Raw genomic sequence first — 17,209 nt, 5'->3', positions numbered from 1 at the left:
TAGCCCAGGCTGGCCTCACTATGTAGCCCAGGCTGGCCTCACTATGTAGCCCAGGCTGGCCTCACTATAGGTCAGGCACACATTGCCCTTTGCTCTGTCAATGTGATGTGACTAGATGGGTTGAATACCTGAGACTTTGGGGTCCTTGCAGTGGTGGACTGTAACCTAAACCCTTTCTTCTCTAGGTTGCTTTTATCAGAGTGTTTCATCACAGCTCAGAAGAGAAGCCAGGATTCCAGGTAAATCCATGGGCTCCGTGACGGCCCCTCTGCCACCCTCCTGGTGTCTTCAGAAGTCTCCACCTGACACGATGTGACATATGGACTGGGTTGAGTTGGGGAAGCAGGAGAGTTTCCTGAGGGCCCCGTTTGTAGAAAGCAAACAGGGTGCTATTCCCACAAGCCTGTGTGCACAGAGCCTGACATAGGCACCATGCTCCCTCCCATGTCTGGCTGTAGCCCACCTTGGGAAACTGCTTTTCATGGCCCCCTGGGGCTGCCTGTCTCAGCAAGCAGCATGTGTCTACTCCTGGAAGACATGGTTCCAACTCTGCCAAGGGGCTCTGGGGCACCTGGCATGAGGACATTGTGGAACCAGGTTTGGAGAATGAGTACACTCCAGAATCCCTGAGCATTCCCAGTTGTCTGGTGACTGAGATGGTCCTCCACAAGCTGTGGCCACTTTGGGGCCTGTGAAAAACAGGAGGGTGGGAGTCTGAAGGTGTTGTCTGGAGCCCACACGAATCTGGCTGATTCCCCTCTTACAAGACAGACAGAGTACCTTGTGCCTGCCTGGGGTTCCTATTGCTCAACCATGAAACCATTCGAAGCCCTGTGGTCTTCATAGGGGCCCTTGATGTCTAGCCTTTGCTGGAACTATTTCTACCCCACAGATTAATCGTCAAGGCTGTTCCAGGTGCTGGTGACATCCTCAGGACAGACAGAAATGTCCTTTCTTTTTTCTTTCTTTTCTTTTCTTTTCTTTTTTTCTTTCTTTTCTTTTCTTTTTTTTTCTTTTTTTCTTTTTTTTGATTTTTCGAGACAGGGTTTCTCTGTGTAGCCCTGGCTGTCCTGGAACTCACTCTGTAGACCAGGCTGGCCTTGAACTCAGAAATCTGCCTGCCTCTGCCTCCCAAGTAGTAGGATTAAAGGTGTGCGCCACCACTGCTCAGTGAAATGTCCTTTCATGTCCAGCTTAATTTAGGTCGCCTTTAGCTTTCATTCTGTTCTGAATGTCTGATGATAGCTTACAGTCAATGGGAGCCTGCTCGAAGCCTGTGACTCCATTGGGTCTCCTGGGGGAATCCATCCTCTTCCCCTTGAGCAGAGCTGTTCGCTTATCACAAGGAAGGTGAAGTCTGATTTCCCTCCTTGCTTTGTCTGCCGAGACGCTTATAGATCGCCTTTAAACCTGATCTCAGCGCTTAGCTTGGCCCTGGGCAAGAACTCTTTTTCTCTCGCTCAGCCTTTGTTTCTATAGTTTTATTTACTTTATTTACTTTATTCTTCTAGAGCTTCCTTTCTCTGATGTTAAAATTTAGAAATTATTACTGTGTATGCGCGTGCACACATAAATCTGAGGTGAGTACGTGCGTGTGCCACAGTGCATAGGCGAGGCCAGAGGACAAGTTTGCGGATTCCATTCTCTCCTTTTAGCTTTGTGTGGGTTCTGGGATCAAAATTAGGATGCCCCAGACACCTTTACTTTCTGAGTCATCTGACTGGCCCCAAGGAGTTCTCTTTAAATATGTTTTTCATTTGAATTTATCCCCAAATCTTTCAACATAGACTAGGTCTAAACAAATGAGTTAAGCTATGTCTGACACTTTCTGCATCTTGCTCAGGGGTCCAAAGGCAAACACAGTAAGAGTGTTTTCTCCCTCCCCTCCCCCCTCTCCCTCTCTACCCTTCTCTCCCTCTCTCTCCCTCTCCTTCTCCCCCTGCCCCCTCTCTCTCCCCTCTCCCTTCTCTTTCTTCCCTCTCCCTCTTGGTAAAACATACACCAGAAGAATGTAAACTCTTTTTTAAAGCGCTTCCACTCCGGCCCCTCCGCTAAGCATTGCTGCCCCAAGAGGATCTACGCTAGCCTGCCTTACTGAACGTATTAAGTAAAAGGCATTTCAGAGGGAAAAGGAAGAGGCCACCGTGTTTTACTGGGTTAGCAGAACCACCATCCCTCTATGGGACTGGAGCAGGGAGAGAAGAGAGCCAGCAAGGTCACTCTGACATGAGTGTCCCCCCCAAAGGACACTGACTACAGTTCTGCACTCTCTTAGGAGTCATTAGTAAGAGATTAGAGTCTCTGAGAAAAAAAAATGGGACAGATGGAGGATGGCTCGATGCTCCTCTAAAACCCCACATTCTGATCCTAGCACCCACATCAAAGTGGCTCACACCTCACACCAGCCTCTGCTCCAGCCTCAGGGGATCTGATAACCTCTTCTTGTAGCACACACACACACACACACACACACACACACACACACACACACAATCCAGTACTCATCGGATCTCTGAGCTCAAGGCCAGCCTGGTCTACAGAGTGAGTTCTAAGACAGCCAGGGCTACACAGAGAAACTCTGTCTCAAAAAAGTTAAAAAAAAAAAAAAAGGAATTTAAAAAAAAAAAGGAAAAAATTCTATTAGAGATAGAACCCCCTACCCCCAACTAAATGCGAGTAACCCCAGCAACTGTGAGAGCAAGCGTTGCGTGCTGACCTCCAGGTCATTGAAGAACAGGTGTGTGTCAGCGAGGTTGAAGATCATCTCCTCCATCATTAGGCCAATGCGCACTGACGTGGTGGTGTCCTGTGGGAAAGAGAAGGGACAGTTTTCTGCACATGTGGCCTCTGGGGCTCTGGAAGGCGGCTGGAAATCCCTGCTCTTCCGGATAGCTCTCAGCTCTTGTGTGGCTGAGAGACGGCGTAGCTTGTCTACACCAGGAGAGAAAATATTATAAAATGACGTCACTCTGGAGTGATGGCTACCAGCGATCTCTGAGAAACCGTGAGGGGGACAGGAGCAAGCTGGTCAGAGCATACGGTGTGAAACAGTTGAGTCATGCCAGTGTGTCCATTCCCCACCCCACTACGTACGACACAGTTGGCTACCATAGTGGTTCATTGACAACTCTACGGACACAGACTCGTGGGAACACACGCTGGGTGTGCCTGTGATGACGTGTCCAGAAAGCTTTGCCTGGTGGGAAGACCCAAGCAGGTGTGCACAGTGCCATTGTCTGGGCTGGGATCCCAAATCAAGTGAAGAAGGAAAGATGGGAAAGGAGCTGGGCAGAGCCTTCATTTGCCTCTGCTCCCAGACCGGGGACCCAAACTAACCAGCTGCCTCAGGCTTGAGCCATCGCGACTTCTATCCAAGTGAGAGACTGCACTTTCGAACCACGGATGGAAATAAGCCCTTCCTCCCTTCCTCAGGTTGCTTCTGTCAGGGATCCCAGTCGCCCACCCCCGAGGGTGAGACATGCCAGTGTACAGTGAACATGGCCGGTGGTCTGTTATGTCTGGCCCATGAAGGAAGGGCTGTGTGTTTGGTTATTTTGTTTCCTTTTGTTAAAGATTTATTTATTTATTTTATGAATATGAGTGCTCTGTCTCCATGTACACCAGCACACCAGAAGAAGGCAATGGATCCCATTACAGATGGTTGTGAGCCACCATGTGGTTGCTGGGAATTGAACTCAGGTCCTCTAGAAGAGCAGTCAGTGCTCTTAAGGCTGAGCCATCTCTCCAGCCTGGGTTTTTTTTTTTTTGTTTGTTTGTTTTGTTTGTTGTTTGTTTGTTTTTTGTTTTTTGGAGACAGGGTTTTTCTGTGTAGCCCTGGCTGTCTTGAAACCCACTCTGTAGACCAGGCTGGCCTTGAACTCAGAGATCACTTGCCTCTGCCTCCCAAGTGCTGGGATTAAAGGTGTGCACCACCACCACCTCTGCTGCTTAGCTTGTGTGTGTGTGTGTGTGTGTGCATGTGCGTGTGTGTGTGTGTGTGTGTGTGTGTGTGTGTGTGTGTGTGTCAGTGTTTGGTTTGGTTCTGAACTGTCCTCACAAGCTCAAGTTTGGTCCCTATCTGGTTGTTACTTTGGGAGTTTCTGGAAACTTCAGAGGGTGGGGCCTAGCTAGAGGAAGTAGGCCAATGTGGGCTGATGTTAACTGTTGTATACCTTCCTCTCTCTTTCCCTCCCTCTCTGCTTTATTCCTGCTTCCCCACGAAGTGAACAGCGCCCTCTTCACACTGCCCTCCTCACACTCCAGCCCCCCCCCCCAAGGTAACCAGCGCCCTCCTCACACTCCGGTTTCCCCACTACCCCAGGGGAACAGCGCCCTCCTCACACTCCGGCTCCCCCCCCCACACACGAGGTAACCAGCGCCTTCCTCACACTCCAGCTGCCATGCTGTTCTGTCTGAGGGCGCAGGACCAACCAAGCATGGGCAGAACCCTCTGGAACATGTGAGCAGAGTTAATCTTTCCTTTTTAAAGTTGTTTCTCCAGTGGCTCGGGGTACAGCTAGATAAAAGCTAACAGTGTTTCCAGCCGGTGAAGTCAGAGATGAACCGCCCCTGCACAGAGACTGTGAGTCCCAAAAGCCTTTAGAAAATGGATCTGCTGGGCCCTGAGGGCTCAGGTGTATGTGGCACAAGTGATATCTCAAGTCCAGGTGGGAGCTCTAAGGGCCCTGCAGTCTCCCACATTCTCCACAGAGAGATCTATCCACCTATGCCCGGGCTCCAGGATAAAGACAGTGAGGAGCGGACTTGCAGATGACGGTGGGTTTGAGTGTGTGCTGGTCAGTTTTGACTGTCAACCAGACACAACTTAGAGTCCTCTGGAAAGCGGGCGCCTCAGTTGAGGAGTTGCCTCCGTTGGACTGGCTGTTCGCCACGTCTGAGAGAGACTGTCTTGATTGGTGACTGGTACGGAAGGGCCCTGTGCTCTGTGAATCATCCTTAGGAAGTGGGTCCAGGCTATGTAGGAAAGCTTGCTAAGTATGAGCCAGCAATTCAGTGAGGAGCAGTGTTCCTTCACCGCTCCTACCTCTACGTTCCCGCCCTGACTTCCTTCAGTGAGGATCTGTGACCTGAAGTAGAAATCAAATAAACCCTTTCCTCCCCTAAGCTGCCTTTGGTCACTGGGATTAGCACATCAACAGAAACCAGGTGAGAACAAACAACTTAAGTGAGCAGTGGACCGAGGGCTGGGGAAACGGCTCAGGCAGTAAGGGGTTTGCCGTGCAAGTACTAGGACCTGAGTTCAACTCCCCATGCCTGAATGTACATACACTGCTCGGTGTGGTGTGCAGATTTATAACCTCAGCATTGGGAGGGCAGACTAGCCCAACTGAGGAGCTCCAGGCCAGTGAGAACTGTCTCAAACTAAGGCGAATGGCACTTCGTAATAACAGCTCAGATGGTCCACTGGCCATGGGCACCAGCATATATGCACACACATGTACACACACACACACGTGTACACGCACACACATGCATGTACACACACACAGAGAGAGAGAGACAGAGACAGAGAGAACACACACAGAGAGACAGAGAGACAGAGACAGAGGCATTCTTGCTCTAAAAGTAAATAATTCCAAACACAAACCTCTGTTGACCTTAAAAATAAAACAAAATAATAATAATAATAATAATAATAATAATAATAATAATAATAATAAAGAAACAAGACAACAAGGAAAAGCACAAACGAAGGAAGCGAGGCTGCCGACCTTGGCTTCACACTCAGCTGTGGAGCAGCAGGACAAGACACCTCCTCAGGGCATCAGAGACTCCCGTTCAGGGTTCTGGCCAGGAGGTGGCAGACGGAGACCCTGTAACTGCAGAAGGCAGCCGGGAACAAACCTCTTGGAGCCTGACGGGAGTCCATGTGACCCAGGGACGGTTGTGTGCCTTCCCTAGGTGCCCCTGCACAGCCCTTATGAAAGGCATGCCCGCCGTGCACCTGACTGTGAGGGCATTGGCTCTCTCAGTGTGAGTGGCTCTCTCACGCAGGAGGAGAGAGGAGAAGAGCCACCTGGCCCAAAGGGACTGACTCAGGACAAAACAACCCCTGTGCGGAAAATCTGCTTCTCTGTGGAAAGTATTTATGCAGTTCTAAGAGACCAAATCGCAGATATGAATAAAGTTGAGGTCATACATGAGGCTGATATGAGGCTGATAGAGGCAGGGCGTGAGCGGGAGGTCTGTGCCTGTGACCACCCCAAGGGTGAGAGACAGGACCTTCTTTCTTTTTGTTTTTGACAGGGCCTCATGTAGCCCAGGCTGGCCTCAACCTTACTACACATAGTCAAAGCTAGTCTTGGACCCCTGGCTCTCTTCTTCCACTTCCCAAGTGCTAGGATTAAAGGCCTTTTGTGATGTATTTATTCTTTTGGTGCTGGGAGGGAACCCAGGGCCTTTGCACATGTTAGGTGAGTGCTCCACCATTGGGCTATGGCCCCAGACTTCCTTGAGAACTAAATTTTTGTTTTTGTTTTGTTTTGTTTTCGAGACAGGGTTTCTCTGTGTAGCCCTGGCTGTCCGGGAACTCACTCTGTAGACCAGGCTGGCTTTGAACTCAGAAATCTGCCTGTCTTTGCCTCCCAAGTGCTGGGATTAAAGGCATGTGCCACCACCGCCTGGCAGAGAACTAAATTTTTTATTTTGCATTTTGTGAAGTCAGAGATCACAGAGAAGACAGAAAGAAGAAGCTTGGAATTAAGCGTCTAAATGGTTCAGCACAAGTTGAAAATTGTTGCCTCCTGGCAGAAAGCAAAGGTGGGGGCTGCTGTTTTTCAAATACTTATCTGTATATAATCTCATGAATTTAAAAATACATGCAGAGCCGGGCAGTGGTGGCGTACACCTTTAATTCCAGCACTTGGGAGGCAGAGGCAGGTGGATTTCTGAGTTCGAGGCCAGACTGGTCTACAGAGTGAGTTCCAGGAGAGCCAGGGCTACACAGAGAAACACTGTCTCGAAAAACAAAACAAAACAAAACAAAAAAAAAAAAAAAAAAAAAAAAAAAAAAAAAAAAAAAAAAAAAAAAAAAAAAAAAAAAAAAACATGCAGGCTTTTCTTGGATCAAAACAATTAAGAATAACTGGCAATATATTCTGAAATACCACTTTGCTTTTTTAACCTAGGGGAAAAGATCCATATTCCTTATTGTGTTTGAATGTGAGAAGCCCCCACAGGTTCAAGCGTTTGAACATTTGGCACCCAATTGGTGGCGCTGCTTTGGAAGGTTGTGGAACCTGTAGGGGGCGGAGCCTTACTAGAGAAGTGAGTCAGTAGGGGTGGGTCTTCACATTTGATAGATACCATTTGCTATTCGCATCCTGACTGAGGATACCATGTGGCCTCCTGTCCCCACGCTTTCCCAGACACCACGGACTGTGCCCCCAAAACTGTGGGTCAAAGCGGCCCCTTCCTTCCCTAAGTTGTTTTTTTTTAGGTATTTGGTCAGAACTAGGACAAAAGACACTGATAAATTCATGAGCAAGGCACCTACTGAGAGATGATCCATACAGAACTGATGGTGAGTTGCAAAAGATGGGGACTTTTGCAATCTTCTGCAATCAGACTGAACCATCCAGCCGAGGGAGACAAAGAGAGCAAAATGGAAAATCCACATCTCAACAGAAAGAAGCCTGTCAAACACCCTTGCGTTGATACGAATACTGAACACTGTCACAGAGGCAGGGGAGATGGCTCAGTCAGTAAAGTTCCAGCTATGCAAGCATGAGGACCTAAGTCTGGATCCCCCGCACCCAGGTAAAGGCCAGGGGTGGTGGCTCACCTGTAACCTGGTGCTGGAGGTGGGCCAGACACAGGTGGGTTCCTGGAGCTTGCTGGCCAGCTGCACACATATGTGCATTCACAATGAACCATAGATATGTATGTGTGCATATACATATATATTCACACGTACATACATATACACATAAATCCAAATATGTGTCTATACCCTGCCACAGACATACTTGCACATACTTATTAATGTTTTAAAGGACAGATAATCTAAAAGAAGAAGAACTCAGGTGTGGAGTTTGAGGGAAGCCTTCCATGCACCTCCAGCTGCCTGCTGGATGGATCCCGAACACCTGAACACCCTCCATGACACACCAGCCTGCTCTGCTGGCTTTAGTGGCACAATCGACAGTGTGACCCGGTCAAATACAACCGAAATCGTGGCAGCTTCCTCACTACGCTTTCAGATCCACATGAACCCCGTATCAGCCAACGGTGCACAGAGGGTTAAACACACCTGGCCCAGAGTCCCCAGTACAGTTCCTATCCCACAGACTCCTGTAAAGGACTCGAGCGCCCTCATCAAAGACGAAAGCAAGAGCAGCTGATGTCTCATGGTGCAGCCAGAGATGCCAGGCACTTGAAAGGCACTTCCCTAACCATCGCATGCTCTTCCGATTAAAGAAGGGTCAGTGGTTAACTTGCTAAACAAGCACCATCTACGAGGATGACTTGAAAAACAAAGGGCAATTAAAGCCAGAGCCTCGAGACTGTGGAACACGCCTCCGGAAAGGCTCTGTCGGGGCAGGGCGGGGAAGACGGAATGCCATTCTTGTTGGCCTAGGATGTTTGCGGGTGGCTGTCTCCCTGAGAAGCAATAAACCAGGCCCAGACTCGGCAGATTTTTCCAGCGAGTCCTAATGTTCTGCGGGTTTCTGGAATGAACTTTGATGGCATCGTGGTGGTCCGTGCATGCCTTGGGTTAGGGGGCTAGAAAGGGATGGTGGGGCTGCCCTTGGGGCAGAGACAGTACTCTGGATCCCCACGAAGCACGGGGACCCAATTCTAATTCCTTTGTGATGAAATTCTTCTAGTTCAAGGAGCCGGTTTCATCCTGTGGGCTGCTTTAGACACCAGCCTGGTGGCTTCTACGCTCTCTTGGGATGTGTGGTTTTATTTCTTGGGTGGGAGAGAGACGGCAAAACTATAAAAAGGGAAAGTCTTTTCTAAAACGAAATCAATCGGATGTGCAATAATCACATGGGAAGGCAAGGGGCGTGGCTTGGAACCACCTGGGCAGCAGTTGGTTCCCCGGGACCGGGGATGGACCAGGGGGTGGGTGGCTCAGCGGTGGAGAGCTTGCTAATCTGCCAGAGGTTTGGTTCCCAGCACCCATGTCAGGTATCTGACAATCACCTGTGGCTCTGGCCTCTGGAGGCACTTAGGTGTGGTAGCACACACACACACACACACACACACACACACACACACACACACACACACACCACCCATCCATCACCACACCCGGGAGTGGGAGGGAGGCTGATCCGGCAGAACGTAACAGAGAATGACAGCCATCTGCCCTGTCACCCACAGCAGTTTAATTAGGGTGTGGAACTCACAGAGATCCACCTGCCTCTGCCTTCTGAGTGCTAAGATTAAAGGCATGTACCACCATACCCAGTTTATAGCCCAGTTTTTTAAAAAAAAAGCCTTTAAAAATTTTTTATGTATTTTTTTTAAATGTAGGAGTGTTCTGATTCCATGCATACTACATGTCAGAAGAAAGCATCTTATTTCCCAGCCTCTTTCCTCCAGACAAATCAAGACTCCAAGACCACATTGCTAACAAGAGGCAAAAGCTGGGATTCAAACCCAGGACTTTCCAAATAAACAAACAAAACCTCTAAAACTAAAAACTTCATTCCCTGAATATATCTTTGCAGAGACAATGACATAAAACAAAATGCTTTACTGTCTCTGCAATGAAGGCAACGATCACGTTTCTTTTGATAAATGCCTATTTTAAGCCGGCAGTTGTCTACTTTTTAAGATTTAAGCTGGGGCCAGCAAAATGGCTTTGTGGGTAAAGGCACTTGCCTGTTAATCTGGCAATCTGAATTTGATTCTTGGGACCCAAACAAGGATAGAAGAAGAGAATCAACTCTGCAGAGTTGTTCTCTGACTGTGTGTTGTGCGTGTGTGTTGTGTGTGTGTGATATGCATGTGAGTTGTGGGTGTATAGGTGGTATGTATAGTGTTTGTGTATGTGAGTGTGTGTGTGTGTTGTACACCCATGTGCATGCGTGAACTGAGGTGTACAGGGCAGAGGTAGACGTTGGGCATCTTCCTTTTTCACTCTCCACTTTTTCTTTGAAGGAGAGTCTCTCACTGAAGCTGGAGCTTGGTGCTTCAGTCAGGCTGGTCGGTCGCTGGGGAGCCTCCTGTCTCTACTCTCCTTTCCCTACCACCCAGCAATATGGTGTGCACTGCCATGCCCGGCTTTCACATGGGCACCAAGGATGCCAGCTCAGGTCCCCAGGCTTGCATTATTGCATGTACATACCTCACGGAGCCTCTCTGAGGCCCCCAGCTCAGTGGTTATATATTTCCAGAGGAGGCCTTCTGGGTATTTGCATATCTAATCTCCACCCCTAATCCCAATAGCAACCTCTCCCTTCCACCCAACCATGACAACCACAGACTTCTCCAGACTTGGCCCAACAGGCCCCAGGAGCCATCACTCCAGTTTTGAAGGCCCAGTCTGAAGGACTTGAGATGAAGAAAAAGTGCGATTCTCAGACGGCAGCGTTAGCAAACTAACTTTGAATCCAGGGTGGAAAAACGCTGAAATGAAGCTAGCTTTCTAACACGGGCACAAACTAAACTACAGTATAAACAAAAATTGAAGAAACCACAAAGAAACCCAGGGCTGGGGCTGGTAGAGGGCCTTCTTAGCTCGCACAAAGCAGTAGTTCCATCCTAACCCAGTCAATGCCATAACCCCAGAGGTGGTTATGTGCCAGTAATCCCAGCACTCAGGAGATGGAGACTCAGACGTTCAAGGTCATTTTGACTATCTAGTGAGTTTCAAGCCAGGCTGGGCTGCATGAGACCCTACCCCTACCCCTAGTTAAAATCTCCCAACCCCAAGGGCGGGAGATGCCTCTTTCATGTCTCAAGGAGGAAGTGAGAGTCTGTAGTCCCCACACTGGGGACCACACTGAGGGTGCATGCTGGGACTCTGCCTCCTGTATTTTCTGAAGGTGACTTGGGGACAGCTCACTTAACTTCATGCCCCTCATCCTGACCTGAGTAGCCACAGTGCCCACTTCTGAGAGATGGGTCAATAAGGACAGTCTGGTCACAGGCAAGCCCCTGCTTTCAGGATTGGCCATTCATGCGCCTCTCTGGTCACACACACCTATCCTGTAAACTTAGTTCTTCCTTTTTCAGATGCCACCTGCAGAAAGGTTTGGGGGCAGAGGGAGGGTGATGGCTTGGCACCGCGCCACCCCAGGCCCTTTCCTCTCCTGTCAGGACCCAGACTGCCCTGGAGCCAGGCTTGTGTCTCTGAGTGGTGCTGTCTGGGCTTGCCCACGTTCCGTGCACAGAGTGGTGTCTCGCCAACTCTAGAGCTGGCTCGCAGCCCGCAGGCTGCGGTCACCTTGCTTTTTGTTCTGTGTCAATTACCCTGCCACCCTCGACTTCAGTATGATATGCAGGATGATACACTTTTGCACCCATTTTGGTATGAAGACCCCCCCCTTCCTTAAAAAGAAAAAAAAAAAACACCTGCGTACACAAAACCAATTGAAGCCATCACGGCACTAAATCTACTGGGCCTTTAAATATTCCTGCCAAGTAGTTGTTTAGAAGCCGAACAAATAATTACTCTGCCAGGAGGAAGAAAAGTACTAATTAAAGCTATTCATTAAAGCAGCTCGCTTATTCTGTGGGGTTTATCTCTCTGAGTGTCAGCCAGAGGTTAGGGGCGGATTAGTACCCAGTGGAAGGCTAGGCCAGTTAAACCTCCTCCTTGCGGTTAGCCTTAAATAATAAAGTTGTCATTAAAAGCATGAATTTAATGGTTTTAATTGGGTTTAATTACTTGGAAACTCCTGGAAAACAGATCAGCTTGTTAGAGAAAGCAAAAGAAAAAAAAAACTTTTTAAAAGAGAAAGACAAGAAAATGATGGTCGGGAAGAAAAAAAAAAGGTTAATTCATGTGTTTGAACAGGAAAGGAAAACAACACAGACCAAAGCCCCTTAAACTCGCTTGCTTGGCAGTTCCAGAGAGCAGGAGAGTGAGAAAAATAGGAGAATATCAACACATGGGTTTTTCTGTATGAACAAGACCTCCACTAAAGACCTCGGGATAAATTCCGTCACCATGACAAGAGCCAACTGAGGACCGGGGATGGAGTCAGCATCAAGAGGAAGAGAGCAGCCTGCTCGCTCTCCGGGTGTCAGGTAACCTCACAGCACATGGATTGTTATTGGTTTTAAGTCGTTTATGTTTAAAGAACACAATGCCTTCAAGACGGAGCATTTTTCACTCAATCCAAGACCAGAAACCCAAAGCCAGAAGCACAGAGGAGGCCGAGGACTCCATCTTGCTTGCCCTGGACCCAGCGGCCGTCTCTATTGCAAGTGGGAAAATTTTGAAAGCCAGGTTGAGACTGTCACCCTGACATGAGCCAGCTCCAGGATGGTCCAGGATGGAGAGGAGTGGATGACAGTGTAGCCTGGTGTGTCTACAGAGATGCTTTGAACACGTAGGGATAGATGGGACACCCTATCCCTACCAGCACCCCATGGTTCCTGCTTTTTGCCTTGCAATCCTCAGATCCCCTCTCACAGACACAGCACTGGACACAGCCAATAGCATGGTTTTTATTTCTTTGAGACATAATTTTGCTCTGTGTCCCAGACTTGAAACTGGAAGGTTATCTCCTGCCTCCCCAGGGTTAGACTCCAGGCATCAGGCCCCACTACTGGTTCCAGGGGCCCGTTTCTAAAAATTTACTTCTTTTTGTGTCCATAAATAAAGTTTTATTGAAACACAACCACATGACAGAACCTATTTGGTTCTTGAAATTAAATTCTTTTTCTCTTTTCTCTTCTTCCTTCCTTCCTTTCTTTCTCCCATTCTTTTTTTTTTTTTTTTTTTTTTTTTTGATAGAGGGTCCGATTGGCCTTGAACCCTAATCGTCCTTGCTTCAGTCTGGCCTCTGAGTGCTGGGATCACAGGTATTCATTACCACATGTGGTTTAAGACTCAAATCTGTAAGACACTGCCATTCACTTACTTTATAAGATCTGCCTGCCACAGAGCTGACCCCTTCTAAATACCTGTGATGTACGTGTTAATGTGCACATTCCAACTTTGAAACTGAGAAGGCACAACTTGTTGAAGACAGCTAGGGGATGAGGCTGGCTTTGAACCTGAGCCATCTGATTTCAGAGTGTACACTCTAGACCACAAGAGGATGCACTTTTTTTTTTTTTTTTTTTTTTTTTTTTAATACAAAGCATACAAGGCCCTATGCTCTTTGTGGTCTCGACTATAACCCCTCAGCCCTTCTGGGGCAACACAAAAGCAGCCTCGGACGATACATAAGTGCAGGGAGTGGCTGTGTGTCAATAAAACTTTATTTACAAAGAGAGCTAGTGGGCCGTATTTGGCACACAGAATGGAAGAGGTCAACAGCCCAAGAGCCTGCTGTCCTTGGACGCAGGGCTGGGAGCCGTGGTGAGCTGAGCTGGAGAAACCCTCCATGTTTAACGAGCTTTTGCTTTGCATGATTACTAAGACGTGGGGAGTTCTCTCTTTATAACGGGCACTACTTCTTTTTTGTGGTAAGTATGTACTTGCTTCCCACAGGATCCCCTGAGCTCACAACGACCCCAAACACTCAGCAGTGCTTGGTGTAGAGGCCATCAAAGTCTCCTCCTGGCGCTGGTGAGATGGCTCAGCGGTTAGAGCACTGGCTGCTCTTCCGAAGGTCCTAAGTTTAATTCCCAGCAACCACATGGTGGCTCACAACCATCTGTAATGAGATCTGACGCCCTCTACTGGTGTGTCTGAAGACAGCTACAGTGTGCTTATATATAATAAATACCTTTTTTTTTGGTTTTTCAAGACAAGGTTTCTCTGTGTAGCCCTGGCTGTCCTGGAACTCACTCTGTAGACCAGGCTGGCCTGGAACTCAGAAATCTGCCTGTCTCTGCCTCTCAAGTGCTGGGATTAAAGGCGTGTGTCACCACTGCCCGGCTAAATAAATCTTTTTAAAAAAAGTCTCTTTCTGTCTTGAACCTCCTCTGTGTAGCTGAGGATGACTTTGAACTTCTGATTGTTTTAAAAAATATTGTGTGTGTGTGTGTGTGTGTGTGTGTGTGTGTGTTTTACTGAGCATACATGGACCCTGGATTCCATCCTTAGCAAAACCCAAAATAAAACAAACTTTTTTTTTTTTTAATGGAGTATTATGTATGGAGGCTGCCCTTGAACTCTCGATCCCTCTGCTTCCAGTCCCCACCACTTCTCAAAGTACAGGAATTACAGGCGTGCTCCACCCTACCGTGTCTGGTAGTTTTTAAAAATTAATTTATTTTATGAATATGGGTGTGTTGCCTACATGTGTGTCTGTGCTCCATATGTTTGCCTGATATCTAGAGAGGTCAGAAGAGGGTGTCAGGTTCTCTCCAACTGGAATTCCATGAGCCACCCTGTGATGCTGGGAATGGAAACCCCGCTCCTTCGCAAGAGCAGTGTCCTTAACCTCTGAGCCATCTTTCCAGTCCATACACTTGTTTTGGAGTTTGTAATTCAGGGGCAGCTACCACCTCCATCTACTCCTCAGAGTTTTCCTCACTGAAAAAAACCTACAAATCCCCACAAAACACTGCTTCTCTACCACGCTTTCCCTAGGTCACCAGCAGCCACGTCATAGCTAGCTCCCTGGACACGTGCTCAGAAGCCATGCAAGGCTCCGCCTCTTCTCTTACTTCTTCCACTTTTGCAGCTTTCGTTCACACATTGCCCCACGTGACACGGCTCCATGCCTCTTCTTGACTAAATGATATTCCACCAAGTGACCCCGTGGTGTCCCCAGAGGGATCCTTTAGCTCTAGGTTCCTACTTAGAGTGAGGTCCTAGTGGGGGTTTTCCGCCTCCCGCCGTAGAGGGGCCCCCAAGTCCACACACTTTGTGGGGAGTACCGGAAGCTGGCACGGGAAGGGACACACCCCACTGCAGTGTCAATCAAGCGTGACAACCTCAGTGCTGATGCCCACCCGCCACTCATCCAGTCTCCCTTCATCTCTGGAGGCTCCAGGAATCCTAGCAACCTTTGGACGTTGCTCAAAACCCCTATTGTTGGAGACTAAAGAGCATGACGCACAGGTGGGCGCTGGGGGCTGTCTGCACCCTCTCAGCTTGAAAAGGAAACCCCTGCCATTGTTTCCGCTTTCAGTGGACCTTTCTCCCCAGGACCACGGAGAGCACAGCCCCTGTATTTAGAGAACAAAAGAACCTCTCACCCCATTCCCATCGGGTTCCCTTAGGTTTTCAGCGGTTTTTCTTCTCCTTTCAGGTTCCCCTCCGGCAGGTGGGACAGGGACAGGGCTGGCAAAGGGAGCAGGCTGCACTTTCTAAGCCCTTAACTGGCCCCCCTAACCCTCAACCCAAGCTGGAGGTGGGGGTGGGGTGGGATTCCACAAGCAGACAGCTTTTCCAAGTGACAGCCAGCCGTGACTTCAAAGAAAGAACGTAATGAACGCTTTTCAGCTAACCTCTAGCAGTCACCAAAACCTATATTTTCTGTTGGATGGAAGCCTTTAATGCCAAGAAAACGTATAAGCACAGGCCTCAGGCTCCTGCTTGGGGTTACGCTATTACAAGGGATTAAGATGACAAAAAGGGTACCACCTCCTGCCGGAGGCCCCATGACTGTCATTCACCTGCACGGACTACAACACCATCTTTCAAAGCATCTCCGGCTCCCTCCTGGTCCACCCCAAAACAACAGCAGATGCCTTACAGGACGGGGGAAGTGGCTAGGAAAGTTACCCCCAACCCCTAATACCACCACAAAAAAAAAATTGTGGTCGGAAGCATCGGTCCAGGCTGTTTCTTCATGAGTCATAAGAACCAAATAGTTTAACTGTCAAAGTCTGAAGGTGGAGAAAAGATTCTGATGCGAGCTCAACCCCAGTGGGGCAACAAAATCTCCCACTTCCTCAGCAGATCCTTTCTAAATTGTATTCATCTTGACTTAATCCACCTCTGCCGAGCGAATTAGGCAGTATTTATTTTGAGAGTCTACTTTATAGAGTTCTAAGGACTGTGTTTTGCCGGGGCTGGGGCTCCTCAGCCTGTCAGACCTCAGGCTGAAGCAGACCCAGAGCCCAGCCCAATGTAAATAAACACAGCTGAACTCGGGAGGAACGCGAAGGTTTTCTCATTAAAGAAATAAAATAAACAGCGGTCCTTAAGCACTTTGCCTGGTGTTTGTTATAGGATGGAGGGATCTCGGCTGTCTGAGAGGCAGCTGTGAGCAGAGAGCTGGGTCTTGAGGTGGGTGGGGGTGGGGATCCAATCCAAGGGCCGCGGAATGAACTAATGTCCAACCGGCCCTTCTCATCTGAATCTGGTCAAAATAGTAACGTGATGATTTTTATTTTTAAAATCTCTGTTGTGTGTGAGTGTGGTGTATGAGTGTATATTTGTATATGTATGTGTGTGTGCAGTGTGTGTGTGACGCATGTGTGTATATGGTGTATGTGTGTGTTTGTATTTGTGTGTGTGTGTGTGTGTGTGTGTGTGTAGGCATGCCTCCACCATGTGCTAGAATTACAGTGTGTCACTTCTGGCTTTTTATTTTTATTTTTTTAATGTGGGTTTTGGGGATTGAACTTAATACCTCATGCTTGCAAAGCACACATTTTATTGACAGCCTCCTTGGCCCCTGCTTCAAATCTTTATCTGTGGTTGTTCCGTTTTCAAAATGGATGCAGCCTGCTGTGCTCCTCACTCTACCTCCTAGAGTGAACAGAGTCTGTCAGATGGACCGCAGCGCTTCTCTTAAGGCTCTCCCCAGTTCTGATCATACCTCCCTGGGAAGCAGCCAGCGTTCTTCTGAAAGAGAATTCAGCCTGGCTTTTCCTCTCTGAATCCCGGGGCTCCTGCTTCACCGCAGAAGCTGGTCCCCTTGCGGCCCCCAACTCCTGCCCCGCTGCAGCCTTACTGGCCTCTCTGCTGGTTTTCATGCTGACCGGGCAGACTTCTCAGCATATGCTAGCCCCTCCCTTTCTCCTGGGCATCTGTTTCTCCACCTCCTTTAGGTTTATGTTCAAATACAGCTTCTTTGAACCCCCATCCCCACGGAAGTTCAGGCTCCTCATTGCGCTCTCTCTCTCTCTCTCTCCCTCTCTCTCTCTCTCTCTCTCT

The 17,209-nt window shown here is 48.5% G+C and overlaps 1 protein-coding gene across 1 annotated transcript in view; it reads right to left on the bottom strand.

The window, feature by feature from the left end:
* The window catches only part of Eya2 (EYA transcriptional coactivator and phosphatase 2), a 169,089-nt gene that overhangs the window by 17,187 nt on the left and 134,693 nt on the right, over positions 1-17,209 (bottom strand). The window contains exon 10 of the mRNA XM_031372772.1: positions 2,717-2,806. Within this exon, the coding sequence (XP_031228632.1) occupies positions 2,717-2,806 (90 nt within the window). The remainder of the gene's footprint in view (positions 1-2,716; positions 2,807-17,209) is intronic.

The sequence above is a fragment of the Mastomys coucha genome, unplaced genomic scaffold, assembly GCF_008632895.1.
Source record: "Mastomys coucha isolate ucsf_1 unplaced genomic scaffold, UCSF_Mcou_1 pScaffold15, whole genome shotgun sequence".
Classification (NCBI taxonomy): domain Eukaryota; kingdom Metazoa; phylum Chordata; class Mammalia; order Rodentia; family Muridae; genus Mastomys; species Mastomys coucha.
The sequence above is the reverse complement of the archived record's forward strand: the minus strand, read 5'-3'. Positions and strand labels throughout refer to the sequence as shown.